The sequence below is a fragment of the Rhinatrema bivittatum genome, chromosome 1 (assembly GCF_901001135.1).
Source record: "Rhinatrema bivittatum chromosome 1, aRhiBiv1.1, whole genome shotgun sequence".
NCBI lineage: Eukaryota > Metazoa > Chordata > Amphibia > Gymnophiona > Rhinatrematidae > Rhinatrema > Rhinatrema bivittatum.
The window spans coordinates 651,562,240-651,587,537 of record NC_042615.1 but is presented as its reverse complement, the minus strand read 5'-3'; the positions used below and the strand labels follow the sequence as shown (position 1 = coordinate 651,587,537).

The following is a 25,298-nucleotide window of genomic DNA, read 5'->3' as shown; positions in this document are numbered from 1 at the left end:
CTGACCTTCAATCCTGTATCTGGAGTGTCCCACTCCCTGAAAAGCAAGTCCATAATGGACTTGTGAAATGGAAAAGGCCTGGTAGGACTCCCGAGGCCCACCATAACGGGACCCACCGCCCACAACCCAGAGTTCTCCGGGGGGGGGGGGGGGGGGGGTGTTAATACTGAGCACGTGCAGCACCACAGGAATAAGAGGGGCCAGCTCCTCCCTGTGGAAGAGTCATACCACCTTGCGATCAACACCATCGACAGCTGGCCCCTGAACTGAAGAGCACTCCAAGCCCAGATCCTCGACATCAGGGACAGCCCCAGGGGAGTTCTGTCCGAGTGGGTTGTCCGGAACCAAGACCTTGGAGCAACTGTCCATCAGGGGTTGGGGCAGAGCGGCCTGCAGAAGATGAGTCTCTTCACGGCCCTGAGGGGAACCTTCTTGTCCACATGGCGCTTTGCTGACTTTTTGGCCTTAAAGGCCTTATGCACTAAAAGAAAGAATTCTGATGAAAAGGGGGAAGAGGTGGTGTCTGAACTCTCCTCAGACTCTTCCAGGTCCAGAACGTGTGGTCCCCGACGAGATCGGCCCCCTCCGGTAGCCCCAGCCTGCGATTGCAGTCCGGGCACCGACGGAACCCCAACGCCATGGCCATGAAAAATTTGAGCTGCGATACGGTCGATGACCATTAGGTCGCGAGGGCCAAACTCGACGGGAATCGACCGAAAACTGGTAGAAAACTTACCGGTGTACCACGGCTTGAAAAAATTGATGGAGGGACCCCTGTGGGGTAAGAAAAGTTGTAATAATTCCTTGAGGAAAATTCCTGTCAGGAATCTCTGTGGAGCTCCTTAACCGCGTGGCTACTGCTGCGCGGAAAAAAGAAGACTGAAGGGGGACCCCTGCTGGCTGCAGGGTTGGTGCCATGCTGGGCATGGGCAAGTGTTCCGTGATTGGGCTCCATCCTGTGATGTCACCCATATGTGAGGACTAACATCCTGCTTGTCCTGTGAGAATGTTTTTTATGCTGTTTTATTTTACTTCCTGTTTAAGTAGATATGTTTTATTATGTATATCACCTAGTATTTTCTTTTGGATTAAGAAAATTTTATTAAAGATAAACAATAAAGTTATCATTGCTGCTTATTACAAGAACCTATGTCCCTGCTGACTGACATGGAAGAAACACACATGACAGTTCATATAAAGGGCACTGTAAATGGTAGTGCAAATTCAAGGATCTTAAACACTGCTCCTCAAGTTGTTGCTAGCAAAATAATGTTAGAATTAGCTAATAAAAATCAGCATGCTGCTCAAATGACTAGCTGTTTAACACTCAGAGGTCTGGAAAAGACTAAAGGATTCCAGATGCTGAGAATAGTCAGGAAGGAGTGGTACTGAAAAAAAAGACTCAACCTAAATTACTAAAATGCCTTACTCAGCCACAGCTTGCGAGTGCTGATTGGCCCTCAGATAGTAAAGTCCACGTCGGAGCCAGGCCCATTTCGCTGTCCCAGCACTTGCTCTTTTTGTTACTGTAGTTAAGATTGCCAAAGCTGTCTCCTAGCAAAACAAAATCAGGTCCATAATATACATACACTGCTTTAGTAAATCAATTCTTTCTTAAAGAATATAAACATGAAATAACACAAAAAACATTAAGGATTTCTATATGCATTCATATAACTCAGATTCCATTTCAGGAGTCAAACAGCAGAAAGACCAAAATAAAAACACACAAGCAACTTCTTAAAACATTTCCATTATGTTCTTGTACATAAAGCATAGAAAGCTTTAGTAGGTGGAACCAGACTATAAAAAAAGGATGTAGATATTCTGAAAGACAAAAATGTGTATATTCAAGACACTCAGATCTGTGAAAAAATGCACACAAATTATTAAAATAAGATTCTGCCACCAATTTGTAGTATCTCTTACATCCCAATTATTTGTAATGTATTGCAAAAGAAGAAAAGCTCCTGTTCTAGAGAATGAAATAACTGCTGTACTGAAAACAAGACAGACAGTACAGTTAATATTAATGTAGAACTGGGTTTCCTAAATCTGTCTTGGGGATTCTTCAGGCAGCTGGGTTTTCAGGATATCCACAATAAATGCATGACAAACTGTGCTTGCATAAAGTTCACACACACTGCTAAAAAATTCTAATAAAAATGCAATAAAATAAGAGTTTGTTTCACTGATCTACACAACATACGCTACACTTATTATGAAAAAACAATTATAAAAATATTGCAAAGGTAATTAAAACTGAATAAAAAAGGCTTGATTGCATAAACTTCACTCCCCTTGATTCACTACTTGGTGGAGACTCCTTTTGCAGGAACAGCAGCCTTTTAGGGTGTCTACCAACTCTGCACAGTTGGATGGTGCAGTTGTTTGCCTTTTTAGCTGCAGATTGTCTGTGGACTGCAGTCTTCAAGTCTTGCCACAGATTTTCTGATGGATTCAGATCTGGGTTTTGGCAGGGCTACTCAATGGCATTCACTTTCTTTTTGTTGAGCCACTCCCCATTGCTGATTTTGCTTTGTGTTTTGGATCATTGTATTGCTAAGAATTGAACCTTCTCCCCAGTCGCAAATCAATGACAGACTAGAACAGGTTTACCTTTGGGATCTGCCTGTAAATTGTACCTCATCTTTCTTTCGATTTTCACAAACCTCCCTGTCCCTGCTGCTGCAAAGCATTCCCATAATATAAAAGCTGCCATCACCAAACTTTTACTTTAAAGATATTAGCAGGGTGGCATGCCATGTTTGTCTTATGCTATGTATATAGAAATGACAGCAGAAAAGGACCAAACAGTCCATCCAGTCTGTGCCATGGCATAAACAATGAGGACAATTTTCAAAGGGTTTAGGCTCCAAAAGTTTGGAATTAAGAGTCCTAAATTGGTCCTTCTGAAAAGCTACTAGGACTGAGTTCCTAAATTTAAGATCCTAATTTCATTAGGAAACCTAATTTTAGGGTCCTAAAAAGATGGGTGGCTAGATGGAAGGAGTTAGGGTAAGGAGATAAAGTTAAGAGCTTAGCACTGATTTTCAGAACTAAGCAATTTATTTAGGAGCCTAAATGTAAGCAAATGATTAGCAGTCAAATTCAGGTTCTCTAAATTTACTGTATTTTTCACACCATAAGACATTTTTTTTCCCCCAAAAGTGAGGGGAAAATGTCTGTGCGTCTTAATATTAAAAAAAAAAAAAAAAAAACAACCTACAACCCCCACGCTCCTGACCCCTCTAAGACCTGCCAAAAGTCCCTGGTGGTCCAGTGGGGGTCTGAGAGTGATCTCCTGCACTTGGGCCGACGGCTGCCAGTAATCAAAATGGCGCCGACGGCCCAAGGGCAGGAGATCGCTCTCAGACCCCCGCTGGACCACCAGGGATGGCCCAAGTGCAGGAGATCGCTCTCGGACCCCCGCTGGACCCCCAGGGACTTTTGGCAGGTCTTGGGGGGGGTCAGGTGGGGGGGTTGTAGTTAATTAAATTTAAAGGGTTGGGATGAGGTGTTTTTTTTTGGGGGGGGGGGGGTTCCCACAGAAAGAGACCGATAAAAGTTTTCTGATCTGGTGAGTGGACCGAAATGGCCCTCCCCAGACCAGAAAACGAAATGGACACAAAAAAAATGTTATGCACTCCCCTAATTTGCTCCATAAGATGCACAGACGCCTGGGAACAGAGCCGGTTTAGCACACCATTTAAAAAAAAAAAATTTTATTTTCCCCCTCTGAATCCTAGGTGAGTCTTATGGTCAGGTGCGTCTTATGGAGCGAAAAAAAACGTATGTGAATTTTCAGCTAAAAACTTTGGCCCTCTAAGTCCAGCTGAAAATAGGCACCAAACTTAGGAGCCCAGCTTATTTTTTTTCTTTTATATCAGCCCTTGTGTATCTAACTAGTCGTTATAAACATAAAAGGGGCCATTTTTTTTTTTTTTTAAATAAAGATGGTAAAGGTTGTGTAACAAAGTTTAGTGAAGAAGTCCATCAGGCACAGGCTTCACAGAAACACTACTACTTTAAGTCACATGCAAATCAAATCACAGACAGGATAATCAGCTTGCTGCAAAAGTACAAGAGGTAACTGTACCAAGCTAGCTTGTATTCTCCGACACACAAAAAAAACCCTTTTCATTGGCAGTGATCTAGGGGGTAAAAAAAAATTCAACCCAGCCTCAATTCCAACTGAGCTGGAAGCCCAAAGCAGCAAAAGAAAATCACCAGGTCTAAATATTTAAGAATACCGTATCGTCAAGTTCTACGCTTAGGTCCACAGCTGCAGCTCCAGCTGTTGCATCCGTTTCATCCAGGTCAAAAGCTTTTCTATAGCAGCCACGAGCACGAAATCGGTCTTCAGCTATATCCCTGTAGTAATGACCCAAGTAACAGAAAACTTTCCCCAAGTACATATCCAGTTTTGCAGCCTACAAATAAGAACAACTTTGTTAGAGTGATGCTTTGAGATGTTCTTTTCATTCCTCAGTATCCCTTATACTAAGTAGATGATCTCCCACCTTCTCATAACCTTGCATAAAACAAACTACTTCCTGATATCCAAGATGCTCCCATCAATCTCTTTTCTAGAACTAGTTAAAATGCATTTCTTCAAGTTGACTTATTCAGAAGCCTAAACTCCTTCATTCTAGCAGTTCCCCCCCCCCCCCCCCCCATCCTATCTACTCCTTTCCAGTCTGCTGTTTTATTACTTCACATAGTCTCTTTTGTATTGAGTTTGAGATGTCCTGGTTAGGGTGCAATATAAAATATAAAAATAAAGGAATAACCAAAATCAAAACTGACTTACAACAAACAGAAGACTGATAATGGTCTTATTCTTTCAGGTAGGAATAAAGAACCACCTTCCTTTGCAAAACTTCACACAGGAAACTTATTTAAGTATTTATTTTAACTATAAAATAGCTTGCATGCATGATTTACTAGTCTAAAAAAAAAACAAACTATTTTCTGTCAGCTGTTAGATGTAAGGTTATATCTAGACATGAAATTCTGAAATAAATTAAAAAAAAAAAAAAAGATATCAAGGTTCAAAAACTGAAGAACAGATAACTTGACTAGCTAACTTTAACCGGATAAATTATCTGGGATATTCAGATATCAATGTTTAGATCTATGGGACATTCCATGTCAAATGGACCAAATTAGAAAATTATCCACGTTTGACCTCTTTCAAATTGAATAAAATCTTGTGTGGATGTTCGCTAGGGCCTCAAAAGGAAAATTAGTTCTTACCTGTTAATTTTCGTTCCTGTAGTATCAAGGATCAGTCCAGACTGCTGGGTTATGCCTCCCTTCCAGCTGATGGAGTCAGAGAAAAGCTGAAAAGGCACCCCCATATAACCTGGTGGGCCACCTGCGATCCTTCAGTATAATCAATATCAAAGCAGAATGAACTTTAAAAATCGTTAACAATCAATGACTAGATCAAGTCAAATATAAACCTCTTAAAATCTATAACTTGGGACAAAAAGAACTGTGTCGCATAGGTGTGTAACTGTCAAAAAAATCTGCCAATAGAAAATACAATTAGCTGAGCGGACTCTCCTGCCTATGGGCGGGCGTCTGGACTGATCCTTGGTACTACAGGAACGAAAATTAACAGGTAAGAACTAATTTTCCTTTCCCTGTACGTACCAGGATCAGTCCAGACTGCTGGAATGTACCCAAGTTGCCCTAACAGGGGTGGGACCTGGAGAGTCCCGCTCGAAGCACACTGCTGCCAAAAGAATCCACTGTCGGATCCCGCACATCCAAACGATAATGCTTAGCAAACGTGCAGAGATTTCCAAGTGGCCGCCCGGCAAATCTCTTGGGGCGAGACACATTGGCTTTCAGCCCAGGACGCTGCTTGTGACCTAAGAGAATGCACCTTCAGACCAGCCGGTACTGATCACCCGTGACATATGTAAGTTGAAGCAATAGCGTCTTTCAACCGGCGGGCAATAGTAGTCTTAGAAGCCTTAGTCCCTTTCTTAGGACTGCTCCACAAGACAAAAAGATGATCAGACAATCGGAAAGGGTAGTTATCTCCAAGTACCACAAGAGGACTCTGCGGACATCCAATCTCTTCAGAACCTGAGCCTGAGGAGAATTCCTATCCTCATCTGAGAATGCCAGTAACTCAACCGACTGGTTGACATGAAAAGCCGATACTACCTTCGGCAAGAAGGAAGGCACTGCCCGAAGTGAAACCCCAGAGTCAGAGATATGCAGAAAAGGCTCTCTACAGGACAACGCTTGAAGCTCCGAGACCCTTCTAGCCGAACAGATAGCCACAAGAGTGCCTTAAGTTTTAAGATAGTCTTAAGTGTTAGATCCTTCAGTGTAGCATGCTTCAAAGGCTCAAAAAGAGAACCGCACATGCCACGGAGAACCAAATTTAAACTCCATGACGGACAGATCGCGCGCACCGGCGGCTTTAAGTGTTTGGCACCCTTCAAGAATCTTGCCACGTCCGGGTGAGCAGCAATGGAAGCACCATCAACCTTACCTCGAAAACAGCCCAAGGCCGCTACCTGCACCCGGAGCGAGCTGTACGCCAAACCTTTCTTTAGGCCATCCTGCAAGGCGGCAAAAATGTGAACAATAGCGGCCTGCCGCAGGGACACTGTCAACCCATGGCACCAAGATTCAAACACCTTCCAGACTCGAACGTAGGTGATAGATGTAGAAGTTTTACGAGTGTGGCGAAGAGTGGTAATAACCGCTTCCGAGTAGCCCTTCTTTCTTAATTGTCTTCTCTCATAAGCCAAGCCGCTAGACTGAAGCGATTGGCCTGATCGAAAAATACTGGGCCCTGCCGGAGAAGGTTTGGCAGATGACCGAGGCGCAAGGGACCATCCACCGCCAGGTTGATCAGATCTGCAAACCACGGCCTTCTTGGCCACTCCGGAGCCACCAGAACAACCGGCCCCTGGTGGGATTCTATTCGGCGTAAGACCTTTCCCACCAACGGATTCCCGGCTCTCCACAAGCTCCACAAACGAAGAAAGCGCGTGAAGCAGCTGGGTGAACACGCCACCCCCTCCGGAGGCCCGGGAGATAGAGGCAGGCTAGGGCTGAGCAACAGGTGCGTTTTTAAAATACACGATTTTTTTTTTTTGCACTGTTCTATTACTTTTATTAGTATATAGTTTTAATCAGCCCTCAAAAACAGGGGAACAACCTCCCTGAGTAACCAGACTAAACATACACGAGAGGAATTATATATCTCTAAGCACTGCCACAGAGGAATGTTACTTTTCTTAGTTGACAAATAAGGGGGAGCGTGACCAGCCCACCGATAAATCCTCCTCCACAGCTCACCGGGTCAGGGTAAAAAATCTCCAGGTAAATGGCTGTAGGGCAATGCCCTGCCTCACCTGCCTGCAGCTAGCTGCCCCTTCTGACAAGCCATTTTGGGTTTTTTTTTAATCTATTCTTTTTAAATTGATCTAGTCAAAGGAGTCTCCCACAATCAAACCTGTCAGAAGAAACCTTCCAAATTTAGATAAGATCAGGACCGCAGGTTATGCTCTCTCAATCTGCTGGAGTCAGAGAAATACTGAAGGATCACAGGTGGCACACCAGGTTATATGGGGGGGGAGGTTGCCTTTTCAGCTTTTCTCTGACTCCCTCTGCTGGAAGGGAAGCATAACCCAGCAGTCTGGACTGATCCTGGTACGTACAGGGAACAATACTATGCAACATTTTTCAGCTGGATCTCTATTGGTTCAAGAGCTAGAGGCAGCTGATGAAGGTCATTCAGAGTACTGTGCTCCACGCATATATGGCCAATCCACCAGGAATCATCATAGATGCAAGCTAAATACTAACCAGATTGGAAGCTGGATATTTGAAGGGCAGGAAAATATTCACATTCATGTTCTTATAACACTTGCCAGGTCATTTGACTGGCCGCTCCACAGAGACACCTGTTTGGTTCCAGAAGCGTACCCAATACTTTATCACGCAGACAGTACATTTATTCACAAGCCACTTTGTCATGCATTGATAAGACCAGGGCCTGTGCAAGGGGATTAGGCACCCTAGGCATCTTCAGCCTTGTGCCCACCTGCTCCCCCCACTATGGTTGCGCCACCACCCCCATTAGGGGGCGTGAGCCATGTGGGGCTGCGAGCAGCAGCACCGCAGCGGCAAAGAGGAGTGGAAGTTGCCATATCTCCACACCTCTTTGGCGCCGCTGCTCGCAGCCCTACATGGCTCGTACCCTCTAATGGTCGGCACCCTAGGCCCAAACCTAGCTCACCCAGTGCTTCCACCAGCCCTGGATGGGACATTCCAAAACACGTGCAAGGCAGGAAAAATGACTAAGTGAATTTTTGTGAAATCTGCAATTTAAGCAATTCTCGTATGTAGTGTCTTCCCTTTTCTCGTTTTCTGCTTAAATAAAAGCTTGGAAGCTGTGGCTGGTAGCTTGTCTGGCTATCTGGAGAGGTCCCTAGGCCACACAGTATACATTCATACATACAAATGTTGCTCGTGTTTGGGACTAATTCTGACCAAAGCAAGGCTGGGTCCAAGATGAAATAGGGTGACTTTTGTAGTAAAAAAGGTGCTTTATCAAATGACATTAGAAAGAAAAATGTTAAGAAATACACAATAGAGATATTTGCACCGAAAAAATGTTGAAAATTTGCATAAAAAGGTGACTTCTTTATGTAACTATATTTTTGCTTCCAGTTGGCCGCAAAGCCTCCTAGTGAAAATCCTAGATGTTAGTCATGGGCCATGACTACTGATCCAATTATGGCCTGAATCGAAGTACTGTATACATCAGGAGCAATGAGGAGTCAAAGCAGGCCTTAAATTTCTTTCATAAAATTTTGCAAGTATTTTGCTGGCCCATAATAAGGAAGGCAATATCACGTTATGTTCCAAACTTTGCACTAGGGCTTACCACCAGGGTTTGAACTAATCCACAAAATTTCAGGCCCCTGAGAGGTGTTGCTGGTTTGTGGCACCTGGACAAAATGGCCATTTTAGGTTGCGTGGAGCATGGTTCTCACAGGTGACCTCCATTCAACTACCTCTAGCTCTCCAACCAATGGAGATCTAGATTAAAAATGTAATACAGTTTTGTTTTGAGACCCTAAAGAACAACCATATAAAATTTTGTTCAATTTGGAAGAGGCTGAATGTATCCCCTGGTCTACTTGATATGGAATGATCCATAAAATTATCTGGATAAAGGTAGCCGGATAACTTCAGTTTATCTAGCTATATTCAAAAAATATAGACAATTGAGCATAGACATACTCACCTGTATCTTTTAGTCTGGCACTGTCAAACATCAAAGGCCGCTGGTACCACTGTACAAACTACCATTCCCAGCAGTTTAAGTCACTGCCTCAACAGTAGAACCGTAGGAGTAATACTCTTAGTGACAGTGGTAGCTTGTTGTCAAGGCATTGACCAACACTGCAGGGAGTGGTAGCTTGTACCACTGTACCAGCAGCCTTTGCTCTTTGGAGGTCCTGAACAAAAAGTTATGGATAAGGTTGGCTTGCGGAAGGAAAAAGGAGGGTGGGGAGGATGAGAGGGGACCCTCCTTCAAATTAAAAAAACAAACCATGAATCACCAAATGGGGGGCTGGTCCATCTCTTTGGACTTCTCAATCTGATACTTTTTTCTTATATTTTGGGAAGCTGGGGAACATAGCTTTCCAGCCCAATTTGACAATCTACTCATATTGGGGGGGGGGGGGAGAGACTATGGCCCATTATCTTGAAGCTTTGTGAGAGAATTTAAGTAGTCGCAGCATAATGGTGGGGTGGCCAGCTGGCAGGATATGGTGAAGTGAAGGGTCCCTCAACAGATTATCAGCTCGACAGCAGTTCCCTGTACGTACCCAATCAGTCCAGACTGCTGGGTTTTGTGTCCCTTCCAGCAGATGGAGAGAGAGAAAAACTTTGAGAGTACTCCCTTTTAACTGGGTGTGCCATCTGCATCTCCTCAGTATTTCTCCATCTCCAGCAGATAGAGATGGTACAAAACCTGTGGTTTTTGGGTTTTCAAATAAAAAAAAAATTATATATATGGACATATGCTTGATGCTTTATCGGACTATCATATGGTTGGACAGCAAGGGAGGGGGGAAGGGGGGTGGAACTGGGGGGATAATCAGAAACTGTTTGGTGAAGTGTAATCCCAACTGAATGTTGATGTTTGAAGTGTTTTCAGCAATAAACATACAATTATAAAAAAAAATAATAATAATAATTATATATCAAATTTTCTCCTCAAGCAGGACAAGGAATTGTTGTTCCTCCCAGGGGATTGGCAGGTCCAAGTAGGGTCATTTTTCCTGGTAGTAGGCATTGCAGGATCAAGGGTTGGTAACCCAAAGTTGCTCCCTTTTCTTCTGAGGCACTGGGGGTGTTCACCGGTGGTCCGGTCTCTCCCCCCTTCCTCTTGGATCCGGAGAAGTCTTGCCCTGGGTCGGTAACATTTTAAAAAAAAAACCCGAAGGCAGACATCTCATCAGAATCGCTGAGTTTCTCACTCACCGCATGGCCACTTTTTCCCATTGTAGTGGACAGGATAAGGGCGAGCGGTTTTACCGCAACCCAGGCTCCTGGGGTTTCTCTCTGACAGCTTTCACTGTCAGAACCCCCTCCCCCCCCCCCCGCGCGCTCCCTCCGATCATGCCGCAAGGGACCCGTTGTTCGGCCTGCGGGGAGCAATCTTCGTGGCTCTCCCACAAAGTATCTGTACTCTTTGCCTCCCCGGAGGGAAGGATTCCTCGGAAGCGGCAGGGGCGGCATCAGGGAAGTCCTGTGGTACGGGCAAGCAGCCTGCTGCTCCAGAGCTAGAGGATAACTTGTTCCCACTAAGCGATGGAACGGCTGTCATTTTGAAATCCTTCAATGCCGCTAAGGATAGAGTGACAAGGGGAAGGGACCTCCTGCCCAACCTGCCTCCAGCGGATTTGAGTCCTGAGGAGCCTCAGGACTCTCTCCACAAGTTGTTGGACGATGAACCCGATCCCATGGAGGGGGATTCGAGGGGACCAGCAGGTTTTACAATGAATTTTGTGCCCTTAATGCACAAAGCCTGTCTGGCCAGCCAATCACACTTGGCACCATTTCTCACCGTAGACCAGCTGAAGGACCTCCCCCCCCCCCAAGAAGGTCCCTAAATGGCAGGAGCTGCAGGGGACCATTAGGAACCGGAAGATCAGGGGCCCCTAAGCCTTGGGGCGACAGTGGTGATATCGCCCCTCTGGAGCATCAGAGCTAACGGGGCCCTTAGCTCACGACTCATCCTCGGTCCCTCCTCGCCTTAGCGGAGATCAGAATGAAGAGCCGGAAAAGGCTTTACCTTTGGACGGAGATGATCCAAAGGTCATTCACTTGTTTCAGAGGGAGGAACTAGACCCTCTGATCCCACATGTCCTGACAGAGCTGGCATTGCGGTTCCAGAGGATGATCCAGGCCAGAACACAGTGGATCCTGTCTTGGCAGGATTACGGGGTCTGGCCAAGACCTTCCCATTTCACCTTATGGTTCAACAGCTGATGGTCCGGGAGTGGGATACTCCGAGACAGCCTGAGAGTGGGCCGGGCTAAGGACAAGCTTTATCCATTACCGGAGGAGACACTTGAGCTTTTGAAGTGGATGCTTCTGTGTCAGCAGTCACAAAGATAACCATCCCGGTTGCAGGGGCGACAGGATCAAAAGCTCAAAGTTCATCTCAAGAGGATTTTTGAAGTGTCTGCTCTCGGCATTCGGGCAGCAGTCTGTAGCAGCTTCATGCTAGCCTCCAGTGGGTGCAGCAGTTGCAGAGCACCAAAGATCTACTTTGTCAAGAATCGGTGCAGGCCGAGCGCTTGGAAGCGACTGTGGCCTATGGAACATACGCTCTTTACGATCTACTTCATACCTCTTCCAGAACTATGGTGTCGGCGAGGCGGCTTCTCTGGTTACGCAACTGGTTATTTATTTTATTTGTAAGTTTTTTATATACCGAAGTATTGGTGTTGGCCTTCACTCCGGTTTACATTTATAACAATGATATACAAGGAAATCAGGGGGGCAACTAAAACATTGATTAACATTAGCAACTTCAGGATAACAATATTTTTTTTTATATTTTAAGTGTCTTAAACTTCGGGATAACAATAGAATAACATTTAATAATAATAATAATAATAATCATAATGATAACTGTTAATCTTTGTCCAGGTATGCTGTCCAAAGAAAAAACAATGGTGGGGGAGCTTAGTGAGTGAGGAGGTGGGTTAAGGTGATGGGAAAGGGGAGGAGATGGGGTAGTGTTGGACTGGTGGGTTTTGACCTTTGGTAGGTTAGCCTATCCCTTCCTTGTATGCTTGTTTGAAAAGCCACGTTTTGAGTAGTTTTTTGAAAGTTTTGTTATCGCTTTGAAGTCGTAGAGTGGCTGGTAGTGTATTCCAAAGATGGGGTCCAGCAATTGAGATTTCCTAGCGTGTAGCCAGATGGACTCAGAACGAATGGGTATAGTATGCTCGTGCTAGCAGTTGGAGACGGATCTGACGTCAGCACGGGTATATATACCCCCACAGGAAGCGTAGCAACTCAGTAATTTCCGTCTCCAAAGCAGTTTGGAGAGCCTGCACGCTCGCTGAGCGTGTTTCCAATCTACTTTCTATTTCTACTTTCTTCTTACTAAAATTCTACAGCAACATCGAGCCCCGCACTCCTGCGGTGATACCCTTGGGGTCCCTCCCCCAGTTGAGTTTCCCGGGGTGATTTCCGCGATCCCCCGGAGGGTTAAGACCTCGGTCCGGTGGCCGAATCGCAGCAGGGACGTAGCCCCCGGGCGAGAAGGGCTCGGGCGTGGCGAAAGAGGCGCCTCAGTCCCGGCGTGGACAAGGCAGCGGGTGCATTTCCTCAAGCACGGCGGTGAAGGTACTTGCCCTCTCCCCCCGCAGCCGGAGACCGCCCGGGTTCCAGCCGGGAAGCGCCGAGGATCAGGTAAGGCGTACATCTCTTACTTTTTGGTCTCCGAGGAACGAGGATCGGCAGCGGTGCCTGCATGTGGCACGCCGTGGAGGTCGCCATATTGTATTTCATTGTGCGTATATTGCTGACCGCAGACTAATGAGCGCATATTGGATAGCATTGAGAGTATATTGCTGCCGCATATTCTTGAGCGCCTGTTGTATTAAAGCGTATATTGCTGCCGCATAATATTGAGCGCCTGTTGAATTCAGCGCCTGTTGTATTAAGCGTATATGGCTGCCACATATTATTAAGCGCCTGTTGTATTAAGCGTATATTGCTGCCGCATATTATTGAGCGCCTGTTGTATTCAGCACCTGTTGTATTAAGCGTATATTGCTGCCGCATATTATTGAGCGCCTGTTGTAGTCAGCGCCTGTTGTATTAAGCGTATATTGCTGCCGCATAATATTGAGCGCCTGTTGTATTCAGCACCTGTTGTATTAAGCGTATATTGCTGCCGCATATTATTGAGCGCCTGTTGTAGTCAGCGCCTGTTGTATTAAGCGTATATTGCTGCCGCATAATATTGTGCGCCTGTTGTATTCAGCACCTGTTGTATTAAGCGTATATTGCTGCCGCATATTATTAAGCGCCTGTTGTATTAAGCGCATATTGCTGCCGCATTCTATTGAGCGCCTGTTTTATTCAACGCCATTTTGCTGCCGCATACTATTGAGCGCTTCTTGTATTAAGCGCACATTGCTGTCGCATATTGTTGTGCGCCTATTGTATTTGGCGTATATTCCTCGATGGAACAGAACGCCTCAGCATCTTCAGCGGCGGCGCCTCCTGATTCTGGCATTAAAGCCCTCGGCCTCTGCTCAGCATGCCAGCTTCGGGCCATGCACAGTGAAGAGCCAGACTCCCTTTGTGCCCAATGTGAGGAGGCTGTGGGAGCCTCGGGCCAGGACCAGTCTCAACCGAGGTTTGCTGACAGTTCTCCAGGGGCTACCCCGGATCTAGCGGGCAGTCTCGACCAACCTGGAATCCCGGGGGACCTAGTACCCCGGCGATTAGAGGCCGCTTCCATTTCCTGGGTGGATCTAAGAATTTAAGGGAATTCATGCCTTTGTACGGATGCAATCAGCTTCCCATCCAGGCCCTGCTGCTGCTGTGGCTCCTGCTGCGGTTGCAGCTCCTGTGGATCCTGTCCCTGGACCTTCGCACCCTTATCGTGGGCAGGACCTCCCGCCTCCAGACACTCCGGTTCAGACGGACCCTGATGTTTCACCAGACGAGTCCGAACCCCCGGACGAGGGGGAACTTCCCTCAGGGATTGAGCCATATCGAACCATGAGGCGGTTCTTCCCTAAAGAGGATCTCTCCGACCTGGTATCTCAGTGCCTGGCGGAGTTGGCTATTACAGGTCCCAGCGCTACGGTACCCTCTACGCAGAACCCTCTGCTGGAAGGCCTTCGTCCTACAGCCCGCCATTTTCCTTTCTTGCAAGCAGCCCAGCAACTGATCGATTTAGAATGGGCTGCACCAGCGGCCTCATTCAAAGGGGGTCGGGCCCTGACGGGCATGTACCCCCTGGCACCGGCTATCCAGGAGCTGCTGGCGTGCCCTCAGGTGGACGCCTTGATTAGCGCTGTGGTCAAGCGCACTACCATTCCAGTTGAGGGGGGGGGGCAGCCCTCAAGGAGCCTCATGACCGGCGACTGGACGCCATTCTGAAACAGACCTTTGAGGTGGCGGCTCTATCTTTGTGGATCGCAACCTGCTGCACATTGGTGACGCGCTCCTGCTTGTCGCAGGTCAGGAACAATGCTCCAGCAGCAGACATGGAGTCAGCTCTCTCGTTCCTCATGGATGCTGCATCAGACCTAGTCCGGACAACAGCCAAGGGGATTTCTTCCTCCGTAGCCGCCAGGAGGCAGCTCTGGATCCGGAATTGGTCAGCCGATGCTCCTTCGAAGACACGCCTCACCAGAATGCTCTTTAGGGGCTCTTTCCTGTTTGGCAGCGACCTTGATAGACTGGCCAGCACATGGGGCGTCTCTCCAGTACCTCGACTGCCGGAAGATCGGTTCAGAACGAACCAGCGCGCCTTTCCAAGGCCTTCCAGAGGTAGAAGCTCCCAGCGCTTCACTCCCTATAGGAGTCGCTACCAGGCACCTCGTCCTCAGGCCAGGAACCAGTCCTTTCGGACCAAGCAGCGCAAGAGGGGAGCCGGCTCGGGTTCAGGGCCCGGCCGCGCCTCACAATGAGAATCAGCCGATCCATCCGGGGGATGAAGCCATAGGGGGCAGGTTAACCCTCTTCTACCCCAGATGGGTCGAGATTACGTCGGACCAGTGGGTCCTCGCCATCATCCGAGAGGGGTATTATCTGGACTTTCATCATCTCCCTCCGGACAGGTTTGTGGAATCTTCGTGTCCCATACACAAGAGGGCAGCGTTGGAAGCTAGCCTGGTGAGGCTCCTGTCCTTGAAAGCCATCATCCCAGTACCTGCCTGGGAAATGAATTCTAGACACTATTCCATTTATTTCATGGTACCCAAGAAAGAGGGCACTTTCCGGCCCGTATTGGACCTCAAGTCAGTCAATCGATACTTAAGGGTCCCGAGGTTTCGCATGGAAACTCTGCGCTCAGTCAAGACCGCAGTACAGCCAGGAGAATTCCTCACGGCCTTAGACTTGTCAGAAGCCTACCTGCATATCCCGATCCATCCGGATCACCAGCGCTACCTGCGCTTCAAGGTTCTGGGACGCCACTTCCAATTCCGGGCTCTGTCCTTCGGGTTAGCCACGGCACCGCGGACCTTCACCAAGGTGGTTGTACTGGTAGCGGCGGCACTCAGACGGAAAGGAATCCTTGTCCATCCCTATCTAGACGATTGGCTGATCAGGGTGAAATCACAAGAGGAGAGCCATCGGGCAACCGACAGAGTGATCGCTCTTCTGGAAAGCCTGGGATGGGTAGTCAACCTCAACAAGAGTTGCCTACAGCCTTCCCAATCACTGGAATACCTGGGAGTACAGTTCGACACCCAGGCAGGCAAAGTCAGTCTCACTACCAAGCGAAGGTTAAAACTTCAGACGTGTCTCCGGTACTTGATGGGAGCCAGTCGGCCCATAGCTTGGGATTATCTGCAGTTTCTCGGCCTTATGGCCTCCACCCTGGAAGTGGTACCTTGGGCAAGGGCCCATATGAGACCTCTACAGAGTTCCCTGCTCTCTCGTTGGAGCCCCCGCTTTCGGAACTATTCCACGCACCTACCTCTGCCAGCCAGAGTACGGACCCAGTTACGGTGGTGGTTGCGGTCCAACCACACGAGCAGGGGGGTCGAAGATGTCCTCCCCCAAGTGGACTCTGCTCACCACAGATGCCAGCCTGAGCGGCTGGGGAGCACACTGCGAAGAACTCACCACACAAGGGCGGTGGAACAGAGAAGAGTCGGAGTGGAACATCAACCGTCTAGAGCAGTGGTTCTCAACTCTGTCCTGGGGACCCCACAGCCAGTCGGGTTTTCATGATATCCACAATGAATATGCATGAGAGAAAATTTGCATGTTATGGAGGCAGTGCATGCAAATTTTCTCTCATGCATATTCATTGTGGATATCATGAAAACCCGACTGGCTGTGGGGTCCCCAGGTCAGGGTTGAGAACCACTGGTCTAGAGGCCCGGGCAGTCCGATTGGCATGCCTACGATTTGCTCACAGACTGAGGAACAGAGCAATCAGAGTGATGTCCGACAACGCCACCACGGTGGCATACATCAACCGTCAGGTATATCTAGAGATAGCCCCGCTGATGGTTTGGGCAGAGGCGAATCTTCAGGACATCTCCGCCATCCACATTGCCGGGAAGGACAACACCACGGCAGACTTCCTCAGCAGAGAAAGCCTAAATCCGGGAGAGTGGCAGCTGTCACCCACAGCCTTTCAGATGATTGTGGATCACTGGGGGATTCCGGACATGGACTTACTGGCGGACAAGTCCAATGCTCAAGTACCCAGATACTTCAGCCGCAAGCGAGATCCGTTCTCACACGGAATCGATGCCCTGGTTCAGCCATGGCCTCCAGGGACTCTGCTATACGCCTTTCCTCTGTGGCCTCTGCTGGGCGCCATCATCCACAAGATTCAGAAACACCGGGGCCTAGTTCTTCTAGTGGCACTAGACTGGCCAAGAAGACCCTGGTACGCGGACATGAGAAGACTACTGGCAGGGGAGCCCCTTCCCCTGCCTCCTCCCCGGGACCTTCTACGTCAAGGTCCCATCCTCCACGAGGATCCCAGCTCAATTCTCTCTTACGGTCTGGCCATTGAGAGGGCTAGACTGAAGAAAAGAGGTTACTCGGAGCCAGTGATAGATACACTCCTCCGAGCTCGCAAGTTTTCCACATCCCTCACCTACGTAAGGATCTGGAGAGTATTTGAAGCATGGTGCGACACTCATGGCACCAATCCACATGCGACCACAATCCCTATTGTTTTAGATTTCCTGCAGGATGGGCTTCAGAAGGGTCTCTCCCTCAGCTCCATCAAGGTTCAGGTGGCTGCACTGTCTTGCTACGGGCCCAGGAGGGACGGCAAGACTTACCAAGCACCCAGATGTTTCTCGCTTCCTGAAAGGAGTCAAGCATATTCGTCCGCCACTGAAGTGGCCAGTGCCCCTATGGAACCTCAACCTTGTTTTGGATTTCCTCGCGGGATCCACCTTCAGACCCCTTCGGGGCTTGTCTCTCCATTCTCTAACGTTGAAGATGGTGTTCTTACTGGCGGTGTGTTCAGCATGCCGCATCTCAGAGCTGCAAGCCCTGTCCTGCCGTGATCCCTTTCTCAGAATCACTCCGGAGGCTATCCATCTTCACACGGTTCCTTCCTTTCTACCTAAAGTGGTCTCACAATTTCACCTTAACCAAACCATATCCTTGCCTACCACGGCGGGTTTGAAGAAATCTGAAGAAGGGCGTTTACTACGCCATCTCGACATAGGCAGATTGCTGCCCAGATATCTGGAAATGACACAAGAAGTACGAAAGACAGACCATCTTTTCGTCCTGCACAGCGGAAAGAAACAAGGTGAAGCGGCCTCTCGGCCCACCATCGCCCGCTGGATTAAAGAAGTTATCCGAGCAGCTTACGTAGAGGCCGAGAAGTCTCCGCCTCTACAGGTCACGGCTCATTCTACCAAAGCACAAGCGGCATCTTGGGCAGAATCCAGGATGCTGTCGCCTGCAGAAATATGTAAAGCGGCGACATGGTCCTCCCTCCATACCTTCTCCAGGTTCTACCGTCTGGATGTCCAGGCCAGGGAGCACACAGCATTTGCGAGGGCAGTCCTACAAGGTCCTCAGGCAGCCTCCCGCCCAGGCTGGGAGTAAAGCTTTTGTACATTCCATTCGTTCTGAGTCCATCTGGCTACACGCTAGGAAATGTTGAGATTACTTACCTGATAATCTCCTTTTCTTTAGTGTAGACAGATGGACTCAGCATCCCGCCCAGCTGCCAGTGTACATGGGTTTCACCGATTCAAGGTAAGCCATGTCATTTGTTTACATAAGAGCGTCCCCTTTGCCAGGTGTCGACGCCTTCCGGTTGGGAATGCTGGCGGTCTCCAGCTACTATCAATCGGTCAGGGGAATCCTGTTTCACTATTTCACTGAGCGTCAGTACACACACATCCATAACAGCTTTTGCAAGGAAGATTACTGAGTTGCTACACTTCCTGTGGGGGTATATATACGCGTGCTGACGTCAGATCAGTCTCCAACTGCTAGCACGAGCATACTATACCCATTCGTTCTGAGTCCATCTGTCTACACTAAGGAAAAGGAGATTATCAGTTAAGTAATCTCAACAATGCTCTTTTTCTGATTGTGGTAAGTTTGGCTGTGGTGACTGATGGGATCTCTAGGCGTGCTTTGTTAGTTGACCTGGTGTTGCGTTAAGTGTGGTGAATTTGGATGAGGGAGCTGAGGCAGTCATGATCATTGTGGTGAATGGAGTTGTGGATGATTGATAAGTGTTTTGTACTCTATTCTTTTTTCTATGGGGAGCCAGTGTAGATCTTTTAAGACAGGAGAGATGTGATCTGTTCTTTTGTGTCCAGTGAGAATTCGAGCGGTGGCGTTTTGTAGTATTTGTAGGGGGTGTAAGGTTGATTTGGGGAGTCCAATCATGAGAGAGTTGCAGTAGTCGATGCTTGAGAAAATTAAGGATTGAAGGATTGTTCTGAAGTCTGATTGGTTTAGTAATGGTTCGAGGTGTTTGAGGATTGCTAGTTTATGGAAACCTTCTTTTATTTTCATGGAGATGTGTTTAAGGTTGAGTTGAGGGTCCATCCAGATTCCCAGATCTTTTACGTATTCTTTTAGCTTAGTGGGGTTGTTGTCAATGACGATGGAGTGATTCTGGTGATCTCCAGAGTTGTTTCTTTCTAACAGCATACATTCAGTTTTGTCTGTATTGATGCATAGTTTCAGTTGATTTAGAAGGAGTTTGATTTTGTTGATGGTCATGGCTGCGATTTTCAGTACGTTATCTATGGTGTTTGTTACTGGGAAGATTAGCTGTATGTCATCGGCGTACAGGAAGTAAGTGACGCTGAGACTTGATATAGTGGATGTTTCCTCTAAAGCTCAGCTTAGTGCGCTTCCTTTTTTTTTTTTTTTTGGAAAATCTGTTTATTGAATACAGAAAAACACATACAACTGAAAAATCCAATCGAGGGGGAAAACCATCCTATGTCAAAGGTAACAAAAGAATCCACATACATCAATGCCAAGATAGTAAAGTCATTCAACAAGCTGGTGAGGATGTGCTTTATATATATATAGATACAGATATAGATATATACACACACCTACAACCTTACCTCCCACCCCCCACTAACCCTGAGATCGGCTGAAGAAGAAAGAAAAATGTATTCTTAGCTGATAATTTCTATTCCTTGAGTCCAGCCGGACAAGTCCAAACCCTCCCTGTTTTGTCAAACATATAATTTTTCTGTATTCACTTATGTTTTTCAGAAGGGATACTTTCTTTTTATCTTCAGGATAAACTAAGATTTTTAGTCCATAATAGTTATTCTAAATGCAGAAGGAAATATTAGTTCAGTTTGTTTGAAACTCTCCCCTGGAAGTCCCGTGGTTCAGTGACATAGATTGCTTTTAGGGTGATATTCTTAGCTTGTTTCATATTACGGGCATGCACAGGTCAGCATGGGATCCTATATAGGTGATGTTACCAAGTCTGTAATTCTCTCTCTCCATCTTCTGGTTGATGAGCATAACCCATGCATCTAGACTGGTCTAGCTGGACTCCAGGAAAGGGAACCATAAGGTAAAATTAAATTTCTCCATATTTCAGTGCCTATGAAATTCTAAAGGTAAGAGTTTTACAATACCTTTAAAAACTGGGTAAGTGCTTTTGATTTCTCTCTTCTTGTTTCTTCACCCATGTACCAGTAAGTTAACCCCAGGAAGAAACAATAGTCAGCGCTTTCAGGGTTCCTTTCAATAGCACTCTGAAAGCTGCAAAAACACAAAAGCTGTAGAACATTTTTTAGCTTTTTTTTCAAGCAAATATTGTTAACCTTAGTGCAACAGGTTGTCGGCATGATATATATGTACACAACTTCATTTTTTAATACAATATTTAAGAATACAACTTTTATGAATGCAATTATTTCAAATGAAAAAAATAAAAGCAAACATACTTTTTTTCTGCTGCTTGATAGTTCTTTTGAGTATAATGAAGCAGTCCCTCCAATGCATAGGCCTCAGCCAGGTGAGGGTGGGAATGCATAAGGTTTTGTGCATTCTTTCAAAAACACGAAAAACAAAGTCAACATTTCACAAGTAAACACACGATCATAATTTATATATAAAAAAAAAGGTATCAGTCTGTAATAAAAATGGCACTCACCTCAGAGGCTTGATCAAGTAAGCCCTTGTTAAGATAAGCTTGACCCTTTAATACTAAGAGCACAGGATCTTTGATTTCTGAAACCTAAAAGTTAATGATAAAGAGAAAAAGATCTAGTAGTATTTTTCGTAAATTCTACATTATATTTATACGAGAGTACCCTTCATGCACTACTTTCCAGACTACAGATTTCAAAACTGAATAATTCTATTGGCTGACAGTTAGTACCATACCTGTATCAGAAGCATTGCAAATACAAATGATATCAGCAGTAAGGACCACTCAGTTCACCCAGTTTATCCATTTATAGTTGTCTATTGTACTACAATACATCTTTCTTAATCTGATCCCCTACCACTAAGGTTCCTCTGTGATTATCTCATGCATATTTGAATGTTGCCATTGTTTTGGCTCATACCATCTCTGCTGGAAGCCTATGCTATCTACCTACCACCTTCTCAGTGAAGCAGCATTTTCTTACATTCAGTTTCATATAATGACTTCCTTGTTCTTCAGTTTCCCATTCTACAGAAATGCTACCTTTAACAGCTTATGGAAGCCAGCAATATATTTCAATATTTCTGTCTGCTCTCTCTCCCTCCATTCTTGCAGATTACATATCTTTAGTTTCTTAAGCATCTCTATATAAAAAGTTTATATAACAGATCATGCCCCATTTAAGGCCCTCCTCTGAACATTTTCCACTTAATGGCTTTTTGCAGATGTGATCTCCACAGCTGGATAGAGAGAGTTGATATTGCTTCCTTCTTCCTTATGCATTCAGGTATATTATTAGCTTTCCTAATTGCCATGTCACACTGATTGGCTAAATTCAGATCAGAGATAACGTCCCCAATTCCCTTTCCTGTTTAGAGGTTGCCAGTTCTTTTCCTCACAAATGATATGTGATGCCTTAATTTCTGCAACTACAAATACAAGATTCTTCTAACTTTGTTATACTTTACTTTCATTTAATCTATCTCCCTGTCATGCCTGCTCTGTTACACATTTTCTGGCATCTGCAAACAGGTACACTTTCCTTTTAACCCTAATACAATATGCTAATTTTTGTGGTTCTGTAATTTGACACAATTAACTTCTTGCCCAATTTATAGTTTTTGCTCCAGATTGTCTTGCTCACCAGTCTTCTGTGAGTTATGTTCCACATCTACTTAATTCCGTTATTAAAAACAAAGTTATAAAAAATCCAAGTATTCGAATTAAGGCAAAATTAGTTCAGAAGAACATTTTATATATAGATTAAATTTTATCATTTCAGTTGAGCAGTCTATACCATGAACTGTTGTCATACAAATTTAATCTCAGAGGTATGTAATCATAGAAAAATAACATTTAAGTATAGTGAACCTGAGTTTGGAATGCTATGGCAGCAATACATGAGAGAGGGGTTGGACTCAGAACTAATGTCAGTACATACAGTTTTTCTTCACAAAAAGTGGCCATGAATATAACAGCCATGAAGCACAGGTGGTAATGAAAGCACAGTGAAGAAAGCAGAGTTGCTTACCTGTAACAGGTGTTCTCACAGGACAGCAGGCTGTTAGTCCTCACATATGGGTGACATCATCAGGATGGAGCCCAATCACAGAATACTTTTGTCAAAGTTTTTAGAACTTTGACTGGCACCTATTGGGCATGCCCAGCAATGCACTGACCCTGCATCCAGCAAGGGTCCTCCTTCAGTCTCATCTTATAGTAAAAAGTGCGAAAAATAAAATAAGAAAACGTAAATGAACCCAACTCCGCGCGGTGGCAGGTGGGTTTCGTGAGGACTAACATCCTGCTTACCCGTTACAGGTAAGCAACTCTGCTTTCTCACAGGCCAAGCAGGAAGGTAGTCCTCACATATGGGTGAGTACTGAGCTGAGGATGCCCGAACAATGCACCAAATGTAACCAAGACGTGCAACAGGCACAACAGGGGTAGAAATTTGGTAGGAGGGCATCCTGAACCATGAACGGGTCGGTGGAAGGATATTGGGAAGATAAACTGAAAACAAGTTGCGTAGAACAGACTGGCCAAAGATGGAATCTTGTGTGCCAGCCTTATCTAAGCAATAATGGGCTGCGAAGGTATGGAGAGAACTCCAGGTAGCAGCCTTACAAATATCAGCAAGCAGCACTGAATGGAGTTGTGCTTCTGATGTCGCCATGGCCCCAACAGAGTGTGCTTTTACATGGTCTTGTAGCGGAAAGCCTGCTTACTGGTAACAAAAAGAAATGCAGTCCGATAACCAGGAGAAGAGAGTCTGCTTTCCCACAGGATTTCCCAATTTGATGGTATCGAAAGAAACAAATAATTGAGTGGATTTCCTGTGGGCCGACGTGCGGTCTAGATAGAAGGCTAGGGCACGTTTGCAGTCCAAGGAATGCAGAGCCTGTTCTCCTGGGTTTGAATGGGGCCTGGGAAAAAAACGTAGGTAGGATAATAGATTGATTGATATGAAATTCCGACACTACCTTTGGTAAAAATTTAGGGTGAGTGTGGAGCACTACCCTGTCATGCAGAATTTTAGTGTAAAAAATGACCTGTTATATAGATGTCAAATAAGATTAGAAATCTGAGTGTACCTTCATACGATGCTGTAAGAAATACAGCTATCGTGTCTATAAGCCTGTCTGAAGGCTTTAAAAATCATTAGGTACCCCAGTGATGAATGAAAACTCTTGAAGTGTCCACTGTCCACTTTGAAATTATTACATTGATGATCGCATGAATACCGCCATGATAATCACTTATCTTTGGCTCATGGTCGGTCTTGCTTCAGCCGACATCCAGATGTTTCAGAGACTGGCTCCTTCTTCAAGGGCTGCTTGTTCACAAGAGAGACCCGTGGAACACTGATAGACTATACAGGAAGACATCTTTCAGTTATTGAAAAAATCACTTAACTTAGGCTCTATGGGAAGAAATACATACTTGATTGCTATGGCAGTGATGATTCATCAAGTGTGGACTTATTCCGTTGCGTTGGCGGTCCGTGAAGCTCCGCTGAAAAAAACGGGGTAACCAGAGGGAAACTAGCACTGTTTTATCCTCTAGTATTGCTGTATACTGCCATAGCAATCAAGTATGTATTTCTTCCCATAGAGCCTAAGTTAAGTGATTTTTTCAATAACTGAAAGATGTCTTCCTGTATACTCTATCAGTGTTCCACGGGTCTCTCTTGTGAACAAGCAGCCCTTGAAGAAGGAGCCAGTCTCCGAAACATCTGGATGTCGGCTGAAGCAAGACCGACCACGAGCCAAAGATAAGTGATTATCATGGCGGTATTCATGCGATCATCAATGTAATAATTTCAAAGTGGACAGTGGACACTTCAAGAGTTTTCATTCATCACTGGGGTACCTAATGATTTTTAAAGCCTTCAGACAGGCTTATAGACACGATAGCTGTATTTCTTACAGCATCGTATGAAGGTACACTCAGATTTCTAATCTTATTTGACATCTATATAACAGGTCATTTGTATTTGGATTGGTTACATGTTATACAGATCAGGGTTTGCACAACTAGCGAATTTTAGTGTAAGGCAGCTAGGTAACTAACGCCTGCAATTCACTAACTCTGCGAGCGGACGTGATAGCGAGAAGGAAAACTACTTTCCACGTGAGATAACGGAGATCACATGAGTGGAGAGGCTCAAACGGAGGTTTCATGAGCCGTCCCAAAACTACATTAAGGTACCAAGTAGGGGCCGGAGGGTGCAGAGGAGGTTTTAAGTGGAGCAAACCTCTCATAAAGCGCGTTACTAAGGGTTATGTCGAAATAGGAACATCCCCCACGCCTTTATGAAACGCGGCTACCGCGCTAATATGCACCCTGATGGAGGAGGTCTTGAGGCCTGTCTCCAATAAGTGCCAGAGGTAGTCCAGAAACTTCACCGTGGAACAAGTGAAGGGGTCTAAGGACATAGATATACACCATACTGTAAACATCTTCCATTTGGAACGATAAGACCTTCTCGTGGAAGGCTTTCGTGAAGCTACAAGGACTCGGGATATCGACTCTGAAAGGTTAAGAAGTTGGAGTATTAACCTTTCATCATTCAGGCAGTCAGAGATAGGGCCTGGAGATTGGGGTGGCGCAGGCATCCGTTGTTCTGAGTTATCAGAAGCTGATCCTTCCCCAGAGGAATGTGGTGGCATACTGATAAATCCTGGAGGATTGGAAACCACACCTGGCATGGCCAGTGAGGAGCTATCAGAATCATTACGCCCTTGTCCTTCTGAAACTTCATGAGAGTCTTTGATATGAGTGGAAGTGGAGGGTATGCATAGAGGAGACTGCTGGCCCACGAGAAGGCGAAAGCGTCTCTCAGTTGTGAGTGGTGACTGCAAGTGAGAGAGCAGAAGTTTTCCACTTTGCGGTTGTGGACTGA

At 46.0% G+C, this 25,298-nt stretch overlaps 1 protein-coding gene across 2 annotated transcripts in view; it reads right to left on the bottom strand.

Moving 5' to 3' along the window:
- Positions 1–25,298, bottom strand: part of TTC37 (tetratricopeptide repeat domain 37) — a 539,154-nt gene that overhangs the window by 377,843 nt on the left and 136,013 nt on the right. For both annotated transcript variants that reach the window (XM_029573103.1, XM_029573110.1), the window contains exons 12-16: positions 20,897–20,980; positions 20,688–20,791; positions 20,376–20,502; positions 4,254–4,433; positions 1,430–1,554 (exon numbers count right to left, since the gene is read on the bottom strand). In XM_029573103.1, coding sequence (XP_029428963.1) covers positions 1,430–1,554; positions 4,254–4,433; positions 20,376–20,502; positions 20,688–20,791; positions 20,897–20,980 — 620 coding nt within the window. The remainder of the gene's footprint in view (positions 1–1,429; positions 1,555–4,253; positions 4,434–20,375; positions 20,503–20,687; positions 20,792–20,896; positions 20,981–25,298) is intronic.